The following is a 24,939-nucleotide window of genomic DNA, read 5'->3' on the forward strand; positions in this document are numbered from 1 at the left end:
CTATATTCTCCTTCAAATACTAAAATTTTTCTTTTCTCTCTCTCTCTCTCTCTCTCTCTCTCTCTCTCTCTCTCTCTCTCTCTCTCTCTCTCTCTCTCTCTCTCTGTCTCTCTCACTCTCCACCCCCATCCCTCTCTCTCTCTCCACTTTATTTCATTTTTTAAAAAAATTTCCTCTTTATTTTTGGGCTTTATGCCTCTCTTCTGTTTTATTTCTGTTCTTTATCATATTCCAATCTTTATTTTCACTTTTTCCATATTTTCTCTTAATGAACCAAAATTTTCCCATATTTTAACACTATTTTATGTAATTTATGCCCACACCATTCATATTGTTACAGTTATTATCATTTTGGAAGTCATAGTTGAAACCTGGTATTTCCTTTAGTGAAAAATCTAGTTGCTAGATTGTAATTTTTGCTGTTGCTAGCTTTTGACCCCACCATTCCTGTTTTGTGGCTATTAGTGCTAAAAATGTCATAGTTGGCATCTGGTATTCATTTTAATGCTATATATTGTTTGCTACTATTGTTGCTGTTATTTTTTTTTCTGTGAGATGCTAGAGATCTGGTATAACACTTTAACTTCATTGGGTAGATATGCATCTGAGCCACACACTCCACCCATTTAGGAGACAGCACATTTTCCTCCATATATTACCTAACTCTCTCAAACTTCAGCAACACAATATCACAAAGAATAGAAGAGAACCCCCAAACTGACAACCAGGAAAGACGATGGGGACTCAGTGCTCACTCATAAACATATTTTCTCATAGAAAAAGCAAAGAGAAATAACACAAAGTCTGTGAATACCACATCTATAAAGCGTTTCAAAATAGATTGCTCCTATACCCCTTTAATATATACAGAATTGTCAAGTCTAGAAAAGCAATTACAGAGGGTATACTCCTTATGCCCTTGAATATATAACACAATTTCATGACTTACCAGAAGGACTTCCCTCTTTTGGGATCTCATAGAAAGTGGAATTCTCCAGCTCCAATGCAATAAACACTATTGGAGTATACTAAGCTTGATATATGTTGTTCCCAAAATATTCTAGCTTTCAAGGTTTGTGTTGAAAAATCTGCCATTATCCTAATTGGTTTCCCCCTATATTTAATCTAATTCCTTCCTCTTGTGGCTTTTAAAATTCTCTTCTTATTCTGTATGTTGGGTATTTTTATTATAATGTGACTTATTGTGGATCTGTTGTGATTTTGTACATTCAGCATCCTGTAGGCTTTTTGAATTTGGACTTCCAATTCATTCTACATGTTTGGAAAGTTTTCTAATATTATTTCACTGAATAGACTTTTTCATTCCTTTGGTTTGTACCTGTATGCCTTCCTGTATCCTAATAGCTCTTAAATTTGGTCTTTTTATGCTATCCCATATTTCTTGAATTTCTGTTCATGGTTTCTTACCATTATCACTGTGTGGTCTATGTTCTTTTCAACTTTATATATTTTATCCTCATTATCTAATGTCCTATCTTCCAAGTGGTCTACTCTGCTGGTGATGCTTTCATTTGAACTTTTAATTTGGTTTATTGTTTCTTTCATTTCAAGGATTTCTGTTCTTTTTTTTTTTTTTCGAACCTCTGTTACCTATTGAGGTAATTTTTGCTTCCTGTATTGGTCAAAGTGATCTTTCACTGCCTGTATTTGCTCTCTTATATCTTCCTTGAGTTCACAGAACATTTTAACCATGCCAATCCTAAACTCCTTCTCTGTAATTTCTTCTGCTGTGGCTGCCAATGATTCTAATGATGTGGTGTCTTCATTTGTTTGGGGCACTTTCTTTCCTTGTCTTTTCATGTTGCTCTTGTGTCTTTCTTTCCAGCTCTGAGGGTCTGATGTGTTGTTGTTTTTACCCTATAGGTTTATACTGCTCTTGTAGGGTTCCAAGACCTCTCCTTTGTGGGAAAGGACAATGTTAACAGATCCCAATATCAACTATATAACACTTTTGAACAATTTGTTGTTATTACGACATTTAAAGTTTAGTCTCGATGTCTGCAATCGTTGCATTCAATTATTATCTAAAATATAATCAGTAGTTTTGTAAAAAGATTTCCAGTTTCTGATGGTGGACAATGAACTGGGGGTGGGGCATAGGACGATATGCTGAGGAGGTAGGATGTGAGGATAAAGAGCTAGTATCTTAGGGAGTGCAAAAGAGAAATCTAAGAAGAGGGTTAGTATCAAGGGAAGAGACAGGAAGTAATTTAGGGTAGACAAATACGTGGGAAGACAGTGGAGTACATAAAATACACATATATGTATTCAGAAAAATACAGATGTTAAAATAGTAAAATTAGAAGGGGGAAAGAAAAGTGAAAGAAGAAAAAGAAAAAAGGGAGCATATTCAACACCTCTATATTATATTATTCAGATAACTCAGTCCTCAAATCCTATTTCATCCAAAGTTCTTGGTTTCACATATGTTGGGGATGTAAGAGCCAGAGAATAGAGGGGTAGAAGAAAAAAACTTGAAGGAAGAAACCAGGTTTGTTGCTAGCTTTAGAGATCTGTGTCTTTCCTGCTTCTCTTCTCATCCAATAGGTGAGGTTGTTTGTTGTAAGCTGGTGTCTCTGCCCTCAGAATGGTGGAGGTAACCTAGGTGGGAAGACTGGTCCTGGTGCAGGGCACCTGGAAAGGGGAGTGGCATCCACCAGTCCCTGCAGAGAGACTGCACCTCACCTTTTGGACTCCTTGTATGACCTGAGTGCCCAGTCCTATCTTCCTATCTTACCTGGAGATTTCCCAGTTCCTGGTCTCTCTGTTAGGCTCCAAACTTTAGCCCCATATCCCTCTCCCTTATCAGTTCACAATTGAGGAAACTCATCCCAGAGCCCCCATAGGTGGGCCCTGGTCACACTGCACACCTGTGTTGGGAAGCTACTGTGCTGAGTTACCTCCACTGGGGAAAAGGGGAAGTACTAAAATACATTGCAAAACAAGTACCAGGAAACCTATACTATTAAACACAACTGGAAATATATTCAACAATTTACAACACCCTGATATCCAAAAACACTTCACCAAGAAAAGATTGTACCCTACAAAGTTCTTCACATAAAATTAGAAGATAAATCCACCTCAACAGATGCACTAACTTCAAAACTGAAAATATGAAAAATTGTGGTAAAGTGAAATATCCAAAGGTAAAACTCACAAGCAATGACTCCAAAGATATGGCATCATATAAAATGCTGGATAAATAATTCAAAATAATAACTATTTAAAAATAGGATTGAATACCAAGAAAATTCAGGAAAACTGAATGAATTAAGGAAGGAATTACAGAATATGAATGAGAAATTCAACAAAATAAGATCGAGATCTTGAAAAAACTGAGAAAAAATATTGAAAATAAAGGCAAGTAAATCAAATAAAAAATAGAGCTGAAATTAAAGTGTTTTTAATATGTTAGAGCAGGTAGAAGATATAATCTCAAACCTTAGAGGTAATGTCATTATTCAGACAGTATTTAAGAAAAAATGAAACTACAATAACAATATACAATATCTCTACGACATTATGAGAGTGAATTGAAGGCCCATAGATATTGAGTAATGAGAAAAGATAGAGTCTAATAGCATTAATAATCTACTCAGTGACATAATAAAAGAAAATGTTTGAAATTTTGGGTATGGAGATGAATATCCAGATATTGGAGGCATGTAGAGACCAAAATAGACAAGACCAGAAAAGAATCTCTTTATGACATATTATAAGTTAAATACTAAAAAATAGAAAAATAGGAGTTCATAACCCACTTGAATCAAAGTATTAAATATGATATATCAAGAACTATGTAATGTTTTGAACAACTAACAATAAAATAAATAAATAAATAAATAAAAGCTGCCAGAAAATAATGTTGAGTCACATTTAGAGGTAAACCAATAAGGATAATTATGATTTAGCTCAGACCCTATAATCCAGGAGGGCTTGGCATTAAATAATACAAACTCTGAAATAAAATATTGCCAATCAAGATTGCTATAGCCAACAAAGCAATCAGTCACAATGGAAGGAAAAGTAAAAACTTCCCAAGATAATGATAAAATAAAAAAATTCATTCTGTAACCCAGCACTACAGGAAATACTTAAAGAAGTACTACACAAGGGATACAAGATGGCAGGCCAGACAGAGGAAGCATTCTGTGTTGCTCCATGACCTGTGATTCAAGAAATGAGAATACTGCTTCTCTTGAGCAACATTACTGCTTTTGCACAGGAATCATGATACTGTGTCATGCAGGGCTTCAGGCCTCTACATCAGAGTAGGTTTCCCAAATACTCACCCATGCAGGACTACCAGGTGTCTGAGAGTGACCATAGGCATCAGCACCCACATAAAATTTCATCCACCCACCTGAGCAGAAATCCCAGATGCAGCTCCCACACAGGACACCTGACAGCTACCCAAAAACTGTCTCTTGCCTCAGTCTCCCAAGCAGCTGTGATTATAGGCATGTGCCACCACCCCATCTGGGTAATAATTTGAATGGACTAACTAGGTGTTCCTTACAGGCAGATGGGATATGGCTGGAGAAAATAGGTCTCTGAGGGTGTGACCTTGGAATCTATATCTGGCTTTCCTGGCCCCTCTTTGTCTCTCTGAGTTTCCTGACTACCACAATATGAACAATATTCCTCTTTCATAATGTCCTTTCTGCCTTATCGTGGGCCCAGAGCAATGGAGACAGATGACCATGGACTGAATCTCTGAAACTATGAGACTAAGTAAACTTTTATTTCTCTAAATTTTTCTAGTCAAGTAATTTGCTTACACCAACAAAAACAACAAACACAACACTTCTGATCTAAATAATACCATAAATCAAATGCACACAACAGAAAATTATAGGCTATTTCATCCAATAACAAGCAAATTCACTTTCTTCTCAATAGCTCATAGAACTTTCTCCAAAATAGATCATATTTTAAGTCACAAAACAAGTGTTTGAAAATACAAAATAATCAATATAATTACTTTTACCTTATCAGATCATAATGAAATTAAATTAGAAATAAACACAAAATTACATAAGCACATGGGGAATAAAAATTCTCTTTGGAAAAGAAATAGGTCTTAGATGAAATGATAAGAGAAAGTTTAAAAATTTCTAGATGGGGTAGAGAAAGAAGATGGGAAGGGAGGGGTGGGGAGGGGGGATGGTAGAGGATAGGAAGGGCAGCAGAATACAACATACACTGGTATGGCAGTATGTAAAAACGTGGATGTGTAACCGATGTGATTCTGCAATCTGTATACGGGGTAAAAATGGGAGTTCATAATCCACTTAAATCAAATGTATGAAATATAATATGTCAAGAGCTTTGTAAAATTTTGAACAACAAATAATAAAAAAAATCTAGAATCAAACAAAAATAGTGATACAACATTAAAAAATTCTGGGCCATTATGCAGAGTTATTGCTAAGAGGAATTTTATAGAAGTAGATGATTATATTTAAAAAGGAGAAACAAATCCTAAATAAACAATCTAATTTTATATCTTAATGTGCCATAAAAGCATGAACAAACTAACCCCAAAATGAGAAAAAGAAGTTCAGAGCCAAAATAAATGAAATAGTGTGGAGTGGGGTGGGGTGAGTATCAATGTAACAAATAGTTCATTCCTTGAGAAATTCAAAGATTGATAAAACCTTAGCCAAACTAGCCAAAAGAAAGAGTTTAGAGACCCAAATCAATAAAACTAGTGATGAGAAAGGCAATATCACTACAAACATTTTTTAAATCAAGAGGATCATTAGGGACTACTTTAAAAATTTGTATTCCAATAAACTGGAAAATCTAGAAGATAATGACAATTACTAGACATCTATGACTTATCCATACTGAGAAAAGAGAATATAGAAAACCTGAACAGAACATTATCAGGGAATGAGATTGAAGACATAAAAGAAGCTTTCAACAAAGACAACTAATGTCAATCATCATCAAATTATATCATAAAATAGAAAGGGAGGTAACACTTCCAAATTAGTTCCTTGAAACCAGTATCAGTATTATCCTGAGGAAAATATATGGACCAACATCTCTGATGAATATAAACACAAAAATCTTTACTAAAAATATTAGGAAAACGAATTTGAAAACACATTAAGGGATTGTACACTGTGATCAAGTTGAATTAATCCCAGGGATTCAAGTTAGTTTCAGCATATACAAATCAATAAATGTAATTCTCTCACTAAATTGCCCAAGGTGGCCTTGAACTTACAACGCTCCTGTTTTTGTCTCCTGAGTCACTGGTATTGCTAGGTTGACACTACTGCACCTGACTAGGTCATTATACTCTTAAAACCAGGAAACATATGGAAAATTCTCCCTAGTGCCCTGCACCCTTACTTACTAGGATTAAGGTAAAAAAAGACTCCACACCAGGGATCAAAGAAAAGAGACTCACTGTTGCAAAGAAACAATTTACCTAATTTCCAATATCTAACCCTATTTATTGGGTTAGATACATTTTTAGGAAAAGCTTCTTGTTCATTCCTTTATCCCCTTAAATTTAACCATGAGCTCAGATTTCAAATTACCTTTTTGCATAAAATTAAGCAGTTAAAAATTAACTTTTACTGGAATATGTGTATATCTGCTATATATACATTTTTGTGGCCTCAGTAAAAATTATAGCAATAAAGATCCCATGGTAATTTATGGTAATTTAAGATCACTGCCTTAAAAACAATTGTTCTATTATTTCATTCTATAATTATCATTGAACACTTACCATCTTGGGCCAATATAATCATCATGTAGGAGTCTCCTTCAAAATCTTAGGGAATGTTCCTTAGGCTCTAAATGTTATTAGATGTCTCTTCTCCTTTCATTTCAGATTTTCACATGCTGTATCCTTTTATGGCCTCATCCTCAACCTGCAGCACCTGGGGAGCAATATCTTCCTGTTCCAGGTTCTCTTTGGAGCCATCACGCTCACAGCCAGATTTGTTTCCCTTTGGACTCTGAAATACATGGGTCGTCGGACAAACCAGACACTGTTCTCATTCCTGGCCGGAGTCTCCATTCTGGTAAACACATTTTTGCCTCAAGGTGAGAGAGACAAAGGTTTGGGAAAAGAAAGTGTTTTCCTCATTCCTTAGGAATTACATCATCTTACCTGTCTGATGCCACAAAAATGTCATTAAAAACCAAAGGATTTTTTGCAGTTAATATAAAGGGTTGAAACCGATTATGGCAAGCACTTGGCAGGACTTAGGCTCCAACTGTGCCTATGTCCTTAAGGTATGGTTCAGAAACAAAGCTGTCCTGACCACATCCAAGATGAACCTGAATATCAGCCAATGGTACAAACAGTGTCTTTAGAAGAGGAGCTAACCACATGCCTCTGGCTAATGACACTTTTCATAACAATCCTGGAGGGGGTAGGCCATGCAATTGCATCTCCAAATGGGAATGTGATACTCTCCCTGGGACTCTTCCTGATTTTTAAGGCCTCCCTAACTCAATACATTTTTAGAAAAAGCTTCTTGAATTTAGTGAAATAAAAGTCCCTTGTCTTCAGACAGAAAGCAAGAGCACAGCAGGAGTAAGGGAATAATTTAATCTTAATATGTCTTCTAATCGGCTTTGTAATTTAGCCTTAGAGAAGAAATGAATAATGACTTCTACTTTTATGTGTAATTATAATGCACCAATTAAAAACAATAAATAAATGAAAGGAAGATCAGTAGAATAGAGCAAGGAGATCAGGGAGATGGAGAAAGAGAGTGAAAGGGGTTGAAATGGTACAAATTATGTCATATGCACTTATGAATGTATCAAAATTATCCCCACTATTATATATAGCAATAATGCACTAGGAAAAACACTAGAAACAAATTAAGAATATAACCCAACCTATTTTACTAACTTACCCAAATGATCTCATTAATGATTTGGGAATTTCAGTGGTCACCATACTCCACCATGTTCCCAGAGCAGGAAAATATTTTGTAGGATTTCAGACTGGAAGTCTCCATTCTTCTCTCCCACAGAAGTTTCCTGCCTTTCAGGAGAACTGTCCATATTCTTTTAAAGTCCTATTTTGGTTATTTTAGTGAATTTAAAATAATCTGTTTAACCTCTGTAAATTCAGTAATTCAAAAGTATGTGATTAATACCCAGTATGACATTATTCACTTCTGAATAGACTTTCTAATGTCAGGCTTTTAAAATCCTGAATTATTGCCTAGAACTTGCCTCTCTTCAGATTGTCCAATCCCTTTGTCACTGTGTGGAGGAGGACCTGCCCCACATCACACATTGTTCCCATACTCTTAGTTCTAAGCTGTTCAAGACACGGGCCATAAAATCCTCAGTTTTTGTTCACATATAGTTCTAGGCCCTTCAGAAAATTCCCTGAAAAAAATTGACAGAATTAATAAAACAAATATTTCCTGATTTCTCTATTCCCACCATTATGAGCAATACTCAAATGTGCATAGAAAATTGAAGCAAGAGATTTAGATCCTTTGGTTCAGTGTTTCAGCCCAGTGTTCAGCAGCTCATCAACCTCTCTGTCATCTCTGAGGGGTTGCATTTTGTCTGTCATTTGTTTCTCACCTGCAAACCCTACAACAGAATCACCTCACAATTAGTTAGTGAAAGACAGATTTCTTCAACCAAGATTTTTTTTATTTTCCCTGGTCTCTTCTCTCTAGAAATGCAGACTCTGCGTGTGTCTTTAGCAACCTTGGGAGTTGGATCTGTTTCTGCTGCCGGCACTGGTTTTACTCTCCACCAAATTGAGCTCCTCCCCACTGTATTCAGGTACAAGAGCTAAATGACCTTCTGTCTGTTTTCCAAAAAGGACTTTCTGAACTAATTAACACTTACTGCAGGGATAAAATTGAGGTTTTTCATGTTTCCAAGACATGAATTGTAATATAAATTTTAAAAGCAACTAATAATCCACAATTATTTAAAATAGACTTTATGCCTCGCAGTGTGCCAAGTCTTTTACTGCAGTTTTTAATTTAATCTGAAGAGCCACTCTACAGGATTGGTGCTATGAATATTCTTATTTTAATTATGATGAAACTGATTAATTAGAAATCGATAGTGCTCAATGTCACAATTAAGAGCTGGTTGTCAAAGCCCATGCGTTCAATAACTCTCCTGTATTGTCTCCCAAAATGCAATGGAGTTGACAAGTGACAATATATATACAGATTTGTACAAGATTTTCTTTGTTTTTTTTTTTATTTTCATCCTAAGGTCCACACTTTCAGGCATTGTTTCAGGATTCCAGAGAACAGGGGCAATACTGGCTCCTCTCCTGATGACCTTACTGGGGTATTCTCTCCGTCTGCCCTGGATCATCTATGGAGTCATCATCCTCTTTGCTGGCCTTGTTATCTTGCCCCTTCCAGAAACCAGGAATCAGCCTCTTGTTAACACCCTCCAGGATGTGGAAAATAAGTAAGCAGATGCCATGATCATCACCTGAGTAGGAAGTGACCATGTTCTATAGCTCTGTGATGAAGAAGCAAATGACCACTTGCAGCCATCTGTCCTACACATAGACTCAGATCTGAGCTATTTCTGCTTGACCCATGTCTTTAATTCAGTAGCAGCTCTCCTCTACCCACAAAGCTGTATCACTCCTCTTGAGTCTAGATCACACAGACCATCTTGCACCAGTCCTTTAATAGTGAAAAGGTCAAAATTAGTCCTACTGTGAAGGGCACACACTCTCTGCCCTTAAGGAAAGCCCACTTCTGGTGTTTTCTTGTAAATATATGAAGACTCAAATACTTAATTATCATACTTGTAGTATTATCAGGCATCAGTCCAATGAGTGCTCAATATATTATGGGGAGGAAATGAGCATACCTCAAAGATACAAACTTGATTACTGCATCATTCAGGAAGGATTGTGGGACTAAAACAGAGCAACCTTACTTACAAAGATAACACTATATCTAAAGGAAGTGGATTCTATAAGATTTAATCCAATTTAATGTCATATATAGTGAAAATTTTAAGGAGAGAGAGAAACTGAAGATATGGGCTGACAGAATTTGAAATAAGGAAAAATGAAAAAGTGCCCTCAGAAATTTTTAATTTCCCTTTGATATTTTCCCCCCAAAAAATGTCATTGACCAAATGTCTAAATTGACAAAGGTAAGAGTAGCAATACTCAAATCTGTCTTCCCAGGCATTCCTAGATATCAAGGCCTTTCCCAGCACAATGGTGTCTAGGGAGTCTTGAGATAGAACAATATCATGTAGAACTTGATACAAAGCTCATAATCTAGCATGGAGGATATGTGCACTTATTCTACATCTTTGCTTCTTTTTTTCTTCTTCTTCCCAGCGCAAAATATTCAAGAAAAGTAAAGCAGGAAGATACTTCCACAAAAGTAACACAGTTTTAACAACTTTCCAAGAGTTGATCCAGGGAAGAAAAAAATAAGGAATTAAAAAGTCAAGATTCTTCTTTAGGCCAATAAAACTAGTCAAAAATTTAATGGACAAATGGATGCTACCTAAAATCACTCAATATATAAATTTTCTCAAAATAATTTATGAGTTCATGTAATTTCACCAAACAATTGTTGGTTTGAAGGAAGACGTTGCAAAAACAGTTTGAAGTTCATCTTGAAATTAATACTAGAAAAAGAAGCCTTTTTTCCATGATTACTTGGTATACATCCAAAAGAGAGTTTATATGCCAAAGAGATACCTGCACTTCCATGTTAAATGTAGCACACCTCAGTGTCCTTCAAAGGATGAATAGTTTAAGAAAGTGTATTATATTACATGAAATAGAACACTACTCAACCACATAAATGAAGAACATTCTGATATTTTCAATAACACAAGTGGACTGGGAGGAGATTATGTTAAGGGATGTAGGAAGTACAAACAGAGAATGACAAATACCACATAACTCACTCATGTGTGAAACCTGAAAATGTTGATCTCAAAATACAGTAGGATTGTGATTTCTAGAGACTGGGGCACTGGGGTAGGGGGAGTGTTCAAAAGATACAAAATTACAATTAGTTAGGAGAAGTAAGTGAAAGAGATCTATTGGGCAAAATATTGACTATAGTTAATGACAGCATATTGTATTCTTGAAAAAAGCTGAAAGGATGGCTGAGTGCTATCACCACAAAGAAATGAGGTAATGCATGGTTAATAAGTTACTTTCATCATTACAAAATGCACATGTACTGCAAAACATCATGTTGCAAAAATAAATACATATAATTTTGTATGTCACTTTGAATAGATAAAATTTGAAAGCAAGAAAAGGAAAAGGAGTAACAAAGAGGCTGGCTCATATATCATGAAACATGTGCTACATTTTATCAAATTACAGGAATCCAAACAGTAATAGTAAATGCCACCACAAATCATAATAATTCCAAAAAACATACTCATATATAAATAAACACTTAATATATGAAAGTTTTGGCACCAAAAAAACACTTATCAATTGAAATATTCTGTAGTAAATAATATTAATTAGCTATCTGGGAATAAATTTACAAAAATATTTGCAATGATTCTATTTGTGATAATATTTTATTGTTTTTCCCCTGGATTTTTTCTGGCTTCACACTTTAAACAAATAATATGAATCACTTTAAAATATTATACATATTATCAGATACTAAATAACTATTGAAATGATTGATGACTTCAACATATACATATGTATATTTATTTAATATATAATTAGGAATAATATTATACTTCAATGCAAAAGTGGCAAAACAAGAGCAAATAATTCTCAGAGGGAAAAAGCCACTTGAAAATAAGTATAAGAAAAGATTTCTAAATTTGTGATCAAATAAATACACACTAAAATTAAATACCAACTTTTACTTGCCAAAATAACAAAAAATTCTTATTCTTTATTCTGCTAGCAGTTTTGGTATAGTAAAATAAAAACTCATACAACACATTATCTCAATACAAATTGCAAAGCCATAATGATCAAAAGAATATGGTACTGGTATAAAAACAAACACACACAGCAATGGAACAGAACAGAAAATCCAGAAATTAATTCTCATATTTATAGACATCTAATATTTTACAAAGGCACCAAGAACATACCTTAAAGAAAAGATCGTAAAACACTTCAAGACATTGAAATTGAAAAAAAAATGGATATATCCTCCCAATGCACCAAGAGTGAAAGCAAAACTAGACAAGATAATATCAAACCAAGAAGTTTCTGTGCAGCAAAGGAATCAGTCAACAGAGTCAAGGCAAGCTACAGAATGGGAGAAAATATTTATAAACTACTCATCAAAAAAGTGGTGATTGAAAGGTGAGTGACTCACCTGAGATGGAGATTCAACCAAGAGATTTATTGGGGGTCTGTCCGAAGGGGAAGAAAAGGGGAGTCAGCTGAGAGAGGAGAGGAGGAGGTCAGAGAGGAAGAGAGCAGAGAGAGAGAAAGAGTAAAGAGAGGAGAGAAAGAAGACAAAGAGGGCAGAGAGTGTGAGCTTGCAAACTTCGGCTTAAGAGGGGTTGCATAGGTGACATGGTGGGTGCTGATTGGCAAGGTGACCCAGGAACTGCTAGCAGACACTGTGTCTCATGGGGATTGGATGAGAAAATATTTGAATTTGATGCTCTTCAGCTTTGCACCCTTTAGAGAGGAGGGGAGGGGTAAGGGATTATGCAAGACTGAAACTTAACTTCAGTGGGGAGTCTCTCACACACCCAACAGTGATGATTGAGTGATAACCACTCAATAACATAGAAAAAGTGACTTTAAAATAGGCAAATGGTCTGAATAGATGTTCCTCAAATGGTCAACACTAGTCATTAAGGAAATGAAAATCAAAACTACAATAAGGTATCATTTCACCTAGTTAAAATGGATATTATCAAAAAGACAAAAATTACAAATGCTAGCCAAGATCCAGAGAAGGGTTAAGTTTCATACACTGTTGATGGGAATATTAACTGGTATAGCCATTGTAAAAAATGGCATGGTGAGTGCTCAAAAAACTAAAAGTAGAATTACACCATGATCCAGTAATCTCACCAATAGGTTTATTTTTATATATATATATATATCTCCAAAAGTAAGGATATCATTCTATCAATGAGATATCTGCATTCTTATGTTTACTACAACACTATTCACAAAGACAAGTTATGAACTTAGCAAGATGTCAAAGATAATCATTTGAGTGGAATTTTAAATGAGGGGATCTGGGGGAGTGTGGTGGTCTATGAGGCTCACTGCTAACCATGTAGCAGTAATCTCCCTGAATCAAATAAAGCCACAGATGGGGCCTGGCCAGCAGCAACGTGGCCTGGGCTTTTGCCTCCCTCCAGTTCCCTAGAAGCAGGTGGCACCCAGCACTGAAGCAGAAAACCAGAGGTGTCTCTTCCTGAATCTCAGCCTGGGCCAGAGGAAGATAGGCAACTCGGGTGGCCAGAGAGGGTCCAGTGCCCAAGAATAGGAATTCTATTCACTCAGACATGGAGATGAGTTAATTGCCAAGAGCACAAAGTTATCATTGTTGAGTTGGATAATGCAGAGAAAACCAACATTCTTTACAAATTTTCTGTTAATTAAGTTGTAAATATTATCATAAAAGGTAATGTAGAAGAGAGGATGGTGAAAATACACATTACCCATGTTGGATATTAATGGCCAGAAGGTTAATTCGTTTCCCCTGGAACACTTATTATGCTGACATAGAGTTTGTAATAGCTGTTGTGGACATAAAGAGGGCTTCTGTAACTAGAGAAAAACACTGTAAAAATGTTCAGTGCATCAGAACCTAAAAATAACCAGGATTATTAATTTTGTTAATAATCAAGATGTTAAAGAATTCATGGCTGTAGCAAAAATCTCTCACTTTTTGAAAAAAGGTGAGGTTAACTTTTCTTCCTTTTGAAAAGGTTTAGGTCAGTTTATGATAAATATATCTAAACCATTAACTTTTGCAGCCCTTTGGTAAAACCCAGCCTTTTATTGATAAAGAGCCTATGGAAAGGGCTGGGTATATAACTTAGCTGGTAGAGTGCTTCCCTTGCATGCACAAGCCCTGGGTTCAATCCCCAGCACCACAAAAAAAGGTCATTGTATATAGGACAGTAGAGATCTCCTCATCTTTGTATGTGATATCATCCATTCAAGAATCACCATGTCAATGGGAACTCTTATTAGAAGTTGATGGATATATATAGATGATAGTTTAGATATATTTATCTAGGTTTGGGATATAGTTCCGTTGGTAGAGTGCTTGCCCCCCATGCACAAGGCTTGGGTTCAGTCCCCACCAACAAACAAAATTAAATATATTTATCTAATGTTTTAGGTATATTTATCACAATCTGACCTAAACTTTTTTGATACATATACTTATTATAAGTTGATTTATATTTTTTGATAGGAAGAAAAATCAGCATCATTTATTTGAAAACAAAGATGTATTCTTACCTTCCAAGTTGTTTTCTTGTTATTTCCTTCCAAAGTAAGATAATAAAGCTGTGATTGACATTTTTCCCATAATGAATCTACTCAGGACATGGTGTAGTCTGTGGCAAATAAAAATGGAGAGGAATATATTTTTGACTTTAAGAGATTTACTATTAGTACAACCCTCTGTAGTTGAAGGTTGAACCCTTTTTGTTCCATTCAGTCAAAATAAATCTTAGCACAGATATTGTTTCCAGTACTTGGAAATGTAATAACTATTTATATAAAGTATTTCACACACTAATGTGTATGTATTATGTATGCACCTCAAATTCAAGTTAATGGCTTTGATTTATGTTCTAAAGAAAAGTAGATAACAAAAAATTAATAACTTTCTTAGTTATAACCCTAAAAAGATAGGTACTGGCATTGGTGGGAAGTGACATTTTGTTCTTTTCCTCAGGCTTTCCATAATATACCAATCAAAACCCAATATCACTTAGTGACTCTTAAAATAGAAGGAAACAAAAAGAGAAAAACTTGAGAAAAAGATGCACATACACACAATGAAATATAATTAAGCCACGAAAACAATAAACTCCTGTCATTTGCAGCAACTAGAGAAAATGATATTATATGAAATAAGTAAGGCAATTACTGGAATAAGAAAGACAATTAGTTAATGTTTTCATTCATTTATGGAAGCCAAAAATAGTTAATCACATAGCAGTAGAGAGTATAGAAGTCACTAAAGGTTAGGAAGACGGAAGTTGTTCATCTTTCTGTCATTATGAAAATATATCTGAGAAAACCAACTTAAGGGAGTAAAATATCTATTTTGGCTCACAATTTTCCATGGTTCTTGTTCCTGTTGCTTTGTCAGCAAGGCAGTTCACTGTGGCAGGGAGTGCTTGGTAGAGCAAAGCTGCTCATCTCTTGGTGACTGTGAGCAGAAAGTGATAGAAATGAGTTGGGATTCCAATATCTCCCTTAGGATCACAGTCCCAGTGACCTAATATCTTTCAACTAGGTTCCACATCCTAAATCCCCCATCCCAATAGTCACCTCTACACACCTCCATCTACTAGAGCACAAGCCTTCAACACATGAGCTGTGGGGGAACACCTAAGTTATGAACTATACTGGGGGAGTAGCTCTAATTTCCTGTAGTGTGATAGGACAACTACAGTCTATGCAGTCTATGGCAATTAGGCACATATTCCAATATAGCTAGAGAACAAGAATTTGAATGTCCCAATACATAAATATGACAATATTCAAAGCGATGGAAATGCTAACTGCCTGATTTGATTGTTATACAGTCTCTCTCTCTCTCTCTCTCTCTCTCTCTATATATATATATATATATATATATATATATATATATATAAAAGTATTATATATTTTTTATATATACTTTTTTGAAATATATATTTATTGTAAGTTGATTTAAATTTTTTGACAGGAAGAAAAATCAACATCACTTATTTGAAAACAAAGATAAAATCTTACCTTCCAATTTATGTTCCACTTAAGTATACATTCCAATATAATTAGAGGATAAGAATTTGGAGGTACCAACACATAAATATGACAATATTAAAAGTGGTGGAAATGCTAACTGCCTGATTTTTGTTATATGGTATGCATATATTTTTTACAATGCTGTATACCATAAATGAGCACAAATGCATGCCAATTAGAAAAAAATAAATTAATTTTTTTTAAAGATGCTATAATTTGCCAGATCTATTGAGATGATCTGTTTTCTTTCTTTTACTCTCCAAGCATGGAAAAGTACATTGATGACTTTTCAAATGTTAAAGCACCCTTGTAATTCTACAATAACACAATCTTGGTCATGATATGTTGGGATATTTGTTGTTGTTGTTTTGTTTTTGATGGAATTCTGCCACTGTAGTTTTTTATTTTATTTTCATTTGTCTTTTTTTAAAGGTGGAATTAATATTGTTTTACCTACAAACTTCATCTTTAGTAGATATATAAGGCTATTAATATTGTCTACTTTTTCATAGTGATTTTTGTCCTCATTTAAGAATTTTAAGAAGACTCAACATGGCGGTGGACAGGGGAGGCAGCGCTTTCAGTACCTCCTCAGCCACGCAGACAGTGAGATGCATCAGAAAGTTTAGATTCCACCTGCTGAGAAACTCCCAGCAAAATTCCGCTGAAGTGAGACCTAGCTGGGCAATTTGAGATTATTTGAGGTGATAGCTTGCCCCGGATGGGTGAATCTCGGCCACCTGCACAAAAGTTCGAGCTGCCACTGCCTAGCAACCGGAGGCAACCGGAGTGGAGGCATTTCAGCACTGCGGGATACCATGTGCGGCATAGAGACTCTATGAAGAGATTGCTAACCAAGCCTTCATGAAACAGCAGAATAGAAGTGAAACCAAGTCTGGGACAGACCAGAGACAGGCAAGACCCACCCATCCCATTGGACACTCCGGCAAGAAGTTTGGGGCTGGCCATAGCAGAGAACTGACATCACCAGAGTTGGCAGATGGGATCCCTTTCCAGCTGTATCGGCTTTAGCAGGTGTGTAACTCCCATCCCCACCAGATACATACAGCTGGGAAACCTCAAAAATCTCGCCCCAGAGCTCCATAGGCGTGACTGTAGGGGCTGAAGGAAGCAGAGGGGACTCCCAAACCCCAAATCCCCCTATCACCAGTGGTGACACCCAAGGCATTAGCCACCAGTTCCCAGGGGCATGGCCACTGAAGAGGTCCAGACAAATTAAACTGATGGTGTGAGTGGGGCCTGGCTGGCTGGCAGGAGGAAGTGGGGGAGGGGCCAGAGAAGAGAAATGGCTCTGGACTAACAGGATTGGAGAAACACCCAATAGGGGAAGAGGAGCAGACTTACAGGGATTGCTGCCGGCACACAGAGGGCAGAAGCTCAGCTCTGAGGCCACAGCTCCACCTACTGGAAGAGAAGAAAATAGAACTCTAAGACTTCATTTATCATTTTTTTTCTCTTCACTTTTCAATTTTTATTCTTCTTTCCATTCTCCTTTATTCTACCTATTTTTCTCTCCCTCTTTCTCGTTCCTTCCTCTTCCCCCTAACTTTCATTCCAAACATTACGACTTTCATTCCATGTAATTTTCTAAATGCAAATAGGTGAATGTTCCAAGGCTGTCGATAGGGCTCCTAAGTACCTAGCCATTACCAATTACCCTGATCCATTCACCTGTTAATATCCCCCTTCAGTAGAGCAATCTTCCAAAGCAGCCAAGACATACTAACCTTCATACCATCATAGCACCCAACCTAAACATAAAGTCCTAAGACCAAATAAGAGATCACTATATGCCTACAGAATCTGTAAGCCTTTAATGAATTGAATGAAGCAGCTTTAAATTACAATAAAGCCCAACATCTCTAGATATATTCTCTGACCACAAAGGAGAGACTACAGAGATATACAAAAACAAACCAAATTTATAGGAGAAAACAGAAACAAAGCAGTTAAACAGAGTTGAAAAGTAACGTGAACACCATGAAAAAACAAGGGAAAAAGGATTGCAAACAATGCAGGACAACTTAAATTTACAGGAGAACCTAGTGGCACCAGAAAAATGGACAGAGAAAGAACTCAAGGCATACCTGACTCAGATGGAATGGAATCTTAAAGAAGTCATTAGACAGCAAGTCCCAACAATGAAAGAATACTTTGAAAATGAATTACATAAGCAGATTCAAGAAGCAAAAAATGAACTCTACCAGGAGATAGAGAAATTTAAAAAGAATCAAACAGTAATCCTAGAAATGCAGGAAACCATAAACCAAATCAAAAACTCAAATGAGAATATTACAAATAGCCTAGATCAAATAGAAGTCAGAACATCAGACAATGAAGACAAAGTTTACCAACTCAAAAAGAATATAGTCAGTGCAGAAAGGCTGGTAAGAAACCAAGAGCAAAACATCCAAGAGATATGGGATGTAATTAAAAAAACAAACTTAAGAGTCATTTGGATAGAAGAAGGTATAGATGTCCAAATCAAAGGAATGAGCAACCTGTTGAATGAAATAATCTTAGAAAACTTTCCAGAAATGAAAAATGAAATGGATTGCCAAATTCTGGAAGCCTACAGAACCCCAAACACACAAAACGGTAATAGACAAACTCCAAGACACATTACTATGAAGATATCCAACATACAGAACAAGGAGAGAATATTAAAAGCTACAAGAGAAAGGAGCCAGATTACATTCAGGAGTAAACCAATTAGGTTAATAGCTGATTTTTCATCACAGACGTTGAAAGCGAAAAGATTCTGGAACAATGTATTTCAAATGCTGAAAAATAATGCATTCCGACCAAGAATATTGTATCCAGCAAAATTAAGCTTCAAGTTTGACAATGAAATTAAAATATTTCATGATAAACAAAAGATAAAAGAATTTGCAGCCAGAAAACCAGCACTGCAAAGCATTTTGAGCAAAACACTACAAGAAGAGGAAATGAAAACAGCACCCACAACTAACAGTGGGAGGTAACTCAGTAAAGCAGGGGGAAATAACAAAAGAGGAAAAACAAGCTAAATTTAAATAAATAAATAAACAAACAAACAAACAAACAAACATGACTGGAAGGACAAACCATATATCAATAGTAACCCTAAATGTTAATCCCCACATCCTTGCCAGCACTTGTTGTTGTTTGACTTCATAATGGCTGCCAATCTAACTGGAGTGAGATGGTATCTTAGGGTGGTTTTGATTTGCATTTCTCTGACTGCTAGAGATGGTGAGCATTTTTTCATGGACTTGTTGATTGATTGTATGTCCTCCTCTGAGAAGTGTCTGTTCAGGTCCTTGGCCCATTTGTTGATTGGGTTATTTGTTTCTTATTGTCTAATTTTTTGAGTTCTTTGTATACTCTGGACATTAGGGCTCTATTTGAAGTGTGAGGAGTAAAGATTTGTTCCCAGGATGTAGGCTCCCTATTTACGTCTCTTATTGTTTCTCTTGCTGAGGAAAAACTTTATAGTTTGAGTAAGTCCCATTTGTTGATTATAGTTATTAACTCTTGTGCTATGGGTGTCCTATTAAGGAATTTGGAGCCCGACCCCACAATATATAGATCGGAACCAACTTTTTCTTCTATCAGACACAGAGTCTCTGATTTGATATAAAGCTCTTTTATCCATTTTGAGTTAACTTTTGTGCATGGCGAGAGAAAGAGATTCTGTTTCATTCTGTTGCATATGGATTTCCAGTTTTCCCAGCACCATTTGTTGAAGATGCTATTCTTCCTCCTTTGCATGCTTTTAGCCCCTTTATCAAATATAAGATAATTGTAATTTTGTGGATTAGTCTCTGTGTCCTCTATAATGTACCATTGGTCCACCTGCCTGTTTTGGTACCAGTACCATGCTGCTTTTCTTACTATTGCTCTGTAGTATAGGTTGAAGTCTGGTATTGCTATACCACATGATTCACACTTCCTGCTTAGAACTTTTTTTTTCTGTTCTGGGTCTTTTATTTTTCCATATGAATTTCATGATTGTTTTATCTATTTCTACAAGAAATGCCATTGGGATTTTGATTGGCATTGCATTAAACCTATAGAGAACTTTTGGTAATATCGCCATTTTGATGATGTTAGTTCTGCCTATCCATGAACAGGGTATATTTTTCCATCTTCTAAGATCTTCTTCTATTTCTCTCTTTGGGGTTCTGTAGTTTTCATTGTATAAGTCTTTCACCTCTTTTGTTAGGTTGATTCCCAAGTATTTTATTTTTTTGGAGAATATTTTGAATGGAGTGTTTTTCCTCATTTCCATTTCAGAGGATTTGCCGCTGATATACAGGAATGCCTTTGATTTATGCGTGTTGATTTTATATCCTGCCACTTTGCTAAATTCATTTATTAGCTCTAATAGTTTCTTTGTAGACCATTTTGGGTCTGCTAGGTATAGAATCATGTCACCTACAAATAGTGATAATTTAAGTTCTTCCTTTCCAATTTTTATGCCTTTAATTTCTTTCATCTGTCTAATTGCTCTGGCCAGTGTTTCAAGAACTATGTTGAACAGAAGTGGTGAGAGAGGGCATCCCTGTCTTGTTCCAGATTTTAGAGGGAATGCCTTCAATTTTCCTCCATTCAGAATGATGCTAGCCTGAGGCTTAGCATAGATTGCTTTTACAATGTTGAGGTATGTTCCTGTTATCCCTAGTTTTTCTAGAGTTTTGAACATAAAGGGATGCTGTACTTTGTTGAATGCTTTTTCTGCATCTATGGAGATGATCATATGGTTCTTATTTTTAAGTCTATTGATGTGGTGAATAACATTTATTGATTTTTGTATATTGAACCAGCCTTGCATCCCAGGGATGAATCCTACTTGATCATGGTGCACAATTTTTTTGATATGTTTTTGTATCCAATTCGCCAGAATTTTATTGAGGATTTTTGCATCTAGGTTCATTAGAGATATTGGTCTGTAGTTTTCTTTCTTTGAAGTGTCTTTGTCTGGTTTAGGAATCAGGGTGATGTTGGCCTCATAGAATGAATTTGGAAGTTCTCCCTCTTTTTCTATTTCCTGAAATAGCTTGAAAAGTATTGGTATTATTTCTTTTTTAAAGGTTTTGTAAAATTCTGCTGTATACCCATCCGGTCCTGGGCTTTTCTTAGTTGGTAGTCTTTTGATGGTTTCTTCTATTTCCTCAATTGATATTGGTCTGTTTAGGTTGTCTATATCCTCCTGACTCAATCTGGGCAGATCATATAACTTAAGAAACTTATCGATGCCTTCACTATCTTCTATTTTATTGGAGTATAAGGATTCAAAATAATTTCTGATTATCTTCTGTATTTCTGAAGTGTCTGTTGTGATGTTGCCTTTTTAATCCCATATGCTAGTAATTTGAGTTCTCTCTCTTCTTCTCTTTGTTAGCATGGCTAAGAGTTTGTCGATTTTATTTATTTTTTCGAAGAAACAACTTTTGGTTTTGACAATTTTTTCAATTGTTTCTTTTGTTTCGATTTCATTAATTTCAGCTCTGATTTTAATTATTTCTTGCCTTCTACTTCTTTTGCTGTTGTTTTGCTCTTCTTTTTTCTAGGATTTTGAGATGAAGTATGAGATAATTTATTTGTTTTTTTTTTCTGTTTTTAAGGAATGAACTTCAAGCAATAAATTTTCCTCTTAGAACTGCTTTCATTGTGTCCCATAGATTCTGATATGTTGTGTCTGTGTTTAAATTTATCTCTAATAATTTTTTAATTTCCTCCTTGATGTCTTCTATAACCCATTGATCATTCATTAACCTATTGTTCATTCTCCAAGTGATGCATGATTTTTCCTTCCTTCTTTTATCCTTGATTTTCAGTTTCATTCCATTATGATCAGATAAGATGCATGGTATTATCTCCACTCCTTTATATTGTCTAAGAGTTGCCCTGTGACATAATATATGATCTATTTTTGATAAGTATCCATGTGCTGCTGAGAAAAAAGTGTAACTGCTTGATGCTGGGTGGTATATTCTATATATGTCAATTAAGTCTAGATTATTAATTGTGTTATTGAATTCTATAGTTTCCTTATTCAACCTTGGTTTGGAAGATCTGCCCAGTGGTGAGAGAGGTATGTTGAAGTCTCCCATGATTATTGTATGGTGGTCTACTAGACTCTTGAACTTGAGAAGAGTTTGCTTGATGAGCATAGCTGTACCACCGTTGTTTGGGGCATATATATTTATGATTGTTATGTCTTGTTGATGTATGGTTCCCTTGAGCAGTATATAGTGTCCCTCTTTATCCCTTTTGATTAACTTTGGCTTGAAATCTATTTTATTTGATATGAGTATGGACACTCCTGCTTGTTTCCGAAGTCCACATGAGTGATATGATTTTTCCCAACCTTTCACCTTCAGTCTATGAATATCTTTTCCTATCAAATGAGTCTCTTGTAGGCATCATATTGTTGGGTCTTGTTTTGTGATCCATTCTACTAGCCTGTGTCTCTTAATTGGTGAGTTTAAGCCAATAACATTTAGGGTTATTATTGAGATATGGTTTGTTCTTCCAGCCATATTTGTTTATTTATGTTACTAAACATGGTTTGTTTTCCTCTTTGATTATTTCCCCCCCTTTACTGTCCTACCTCCCACTGTTGGTTTTCATTGTTATTTTCTATTTCCTCTTCCTGAAATGTTTTGCCAAGGATGTTTTGAAGAGCTGGTTTTCTAGCTGCAAATTCTTTTAACTTTTGTTTATCGTGGAAGGCTTTAATTTCATCTTCCATCCTGAAGCTTAATTTCACTGGATACACGATTCTTGGTTGGAACCCATTTTCTTTCAGTGTTTGAAATATGTTATTCCAAGATCTTCTAGCTTTCAGAGTCTGTGTTGAAAGATCAGCTGTTATCCTGATTGGTTTACCCTTAAATGTAATCTGCTTCCTTTCTCTTGTAGCTTTTAAAATTTTCTCCTTATTCTGTATGTTGGGCATCTTCATTATAATGTGTCTAGGTGTGGATCTCTTATGATTTTGCACATTCGGCATCCTGTAGGCTTCTAGGATTTGGGATTCTGTTTCATTCTTCAAGTCTGGGAAATTTTCTCGTATTATTCCATTGAATAGATTGCCCATTCCTTTGGTTTGGACCTCTATACCTTCCTGTATCCCAATGACTCTTAAGTTTGGTCTCTTTATGTTATCCCATATTTCTTGGATGTTCTGTTCATGGTTCCTTAACAGTCTTGCTGAGCTGTCTAAGTTCTTTTCAAGTTGAAATACTTTGTCTTCATTTTCTGATATCCTATCTTCTAAGTGTTGTACTCTGCTGGTAGTATTCTCATTTGAGTTTTTAAGTTGGTTTATTGCTTCCTGCATTTCTAGGATTTCTGTTTGTTTGTTTTTTATAACCTCTATCTCCCTGTATAGTTGATCTTTTGCTTCTTGGATTTGTTTATATAATTCATTGTCAAAGTGATCTTTCATTATCTGATTTTGCTTTCTAATGTCTTCCTTAAGACTCCAGATCATCTGAAGCATGTATATTCTGAATTCTTTATCTGACATTCCACCTGCTGCAGCTATTACCTCTTCTAAAGTTGAGTTGATTTTTACCTTGCTCAAGTGGGATTTATCCCAGGAAAGAAAGGAGTAACCCTGGAAAGTAATGGATATGTTATTTTGCAATCATTTCATTATATGCATAAAAAACATTGTGCAGAACACCTTAAATATATGCAATAAATAAAACCTAAATTTTAAGGAAAAAAAGAAATACAAGTGTGGAAGACATGGGATTTTCACTTGAGAGAATAACAAACCCAAATGGTTACACTTTATGCTGTTTTTTAAAAGTTTATGAAACCAATTGAGTTAAAATAAAGCAAAGTACAATGTTCAGTTCTGGTTTTTCATTAAGTTCCAATAAGGGAGACAAATTATTCTTGTTGGTTTACCAGAGAATTATCATGAAGAATTCTTAAGTTAAAGGTCATATATAATCAGAAAGTTAAAAAGAGAAAAAAAGAACAATTTAAAGAAGATGCTGCCACCCCAAGTGCTGAGAATTAAAATGGAAAGATCTGGAATTACTAAGTTGGGCCCTTATACATAGTGCTTGTTCCTCTTAGCATGGAGGACACTCACCAAGACCTGATCTATAAAGATAAGCATTTATAACACCTGGTGCTAGTTTCTCTGAAGAAGAGAGGACACTGGGTGATGAGGCTGACTCTGTACTTGTTGGGAAAATATCTAAACAGGAGTTGGTTACTTCTAGAAGAAAGAACTACAGCCACTGTGTGAAGGGGCCATACTAGGGCAATAGTCACCAAAGGGCAACAGACAGGAAGGAACCCCACAGAAAAAAGTCAGGAAACCCTCTGAGTTCCTTTCTGGTGATGCCTAACAGGACCCAACCAGCAAAACAGAAACTTTCTTTGCTTATTTCCAGCACCAAGATCACAAATTAAAACTAATGTGTGGATGTGGAGGAGAGACAGAAATGAAAAAACTGACTCAATTAGTAACAGAGGTTCTGCTTCATTGTCAATATAACCACTGCTAACTCAGTGATTTTGAGTTCCAATAAATTGGAAAACCAGAATAGGAGTCATGCCAAGTAAGGTCATGGTAAGACAATAACTCAACTGATATGAAAATTTAATTCTCCAGTTTTTCATTCAAAGAACATATTAAACTACTCAGAGACAGAGTAACATGAAGAAGTTCATTGTTCTTACAAATGCATACCCATTGAAAGATAAATAATAGTCATGAGGGTTATATATGGAGAATTCACCATATCCAATGGGTACTAGAAAAAAAATATTTAATGTAAACTATGTAAATGACAAAGGATACAAAACAATCTAATATAAAAATGAACTTTGAGTCAGGAATTGAAGGATGAAAGTGACTTCGTGAAACAAAGAAAAGTTGGGTGAAAGAGTGAGGAAAGACTATTAATAACTTTTTTTTTTTTTTTTTTTGG

The 24,939-nt window shown here is 35.6% G+C and overlaps 1 protein-coding gene across 3 annotated transcripts in view; it reads left to right on the plus strand.

Annotated features, from left to right (window-relative positions):
• Positions 1-23,846, plus strand: part of LOC101954422 (steroid transmembrane transporter SLC22A24) — a 42,665-nt gene extending 18,819 nt beyond the window's left edge. The window contains exons 7-11 of one of the 3 annotated variants that reach the window (XR_013437449.1): positions 6,881-7,095; positions 8,706-8,814; positions 9,262-9,465; positions 10,364-12,334; positions 16,486-23,846. Coding sequence is in view for 1 of the 3 variants with exons in the window: in XM_078045796.1 (XP_077901922.1) it covers positions 6,881-7,095; positions 8,706-8,814; positions 9,262-9,465; positions 10,364-10,424 (589 nt within the window). In the remaining 2 variants the exon portion in view is untranslated. Of the gene's footprint in view, positions 1-6,880; positions 7,096-8,705; positions 8,815-9,261; positions 9,466-10,363; positions 14,599-16,485 lie in introns of those variants that run through there. The other 2 variants (XR_013437450.1, XM_078045796.1) reach the window with 2 other exon arrangements.
• The last annotated feature ends 1,093 nt before the right edge of the window (positions 23,847-24,939 follow it).

The sequence above is a fragment of the Ictidomys tridecemlineatus genome, chromosome 4 (assembly GCF_052094955.1).
Source record: "Ictidomys tridecemlineatus isolate mIctTri1 chromosome 4, mIctTri1.hap1, whole genome shotgun sequence".
NCBI classification, from domain to species: domain Eukaryota; kingdom Metazoa; phylum Chordata; class Mammalia; order Rodentia; family Sciuridae; genus Ictidomys; species Ictidomys tridecemlineatus.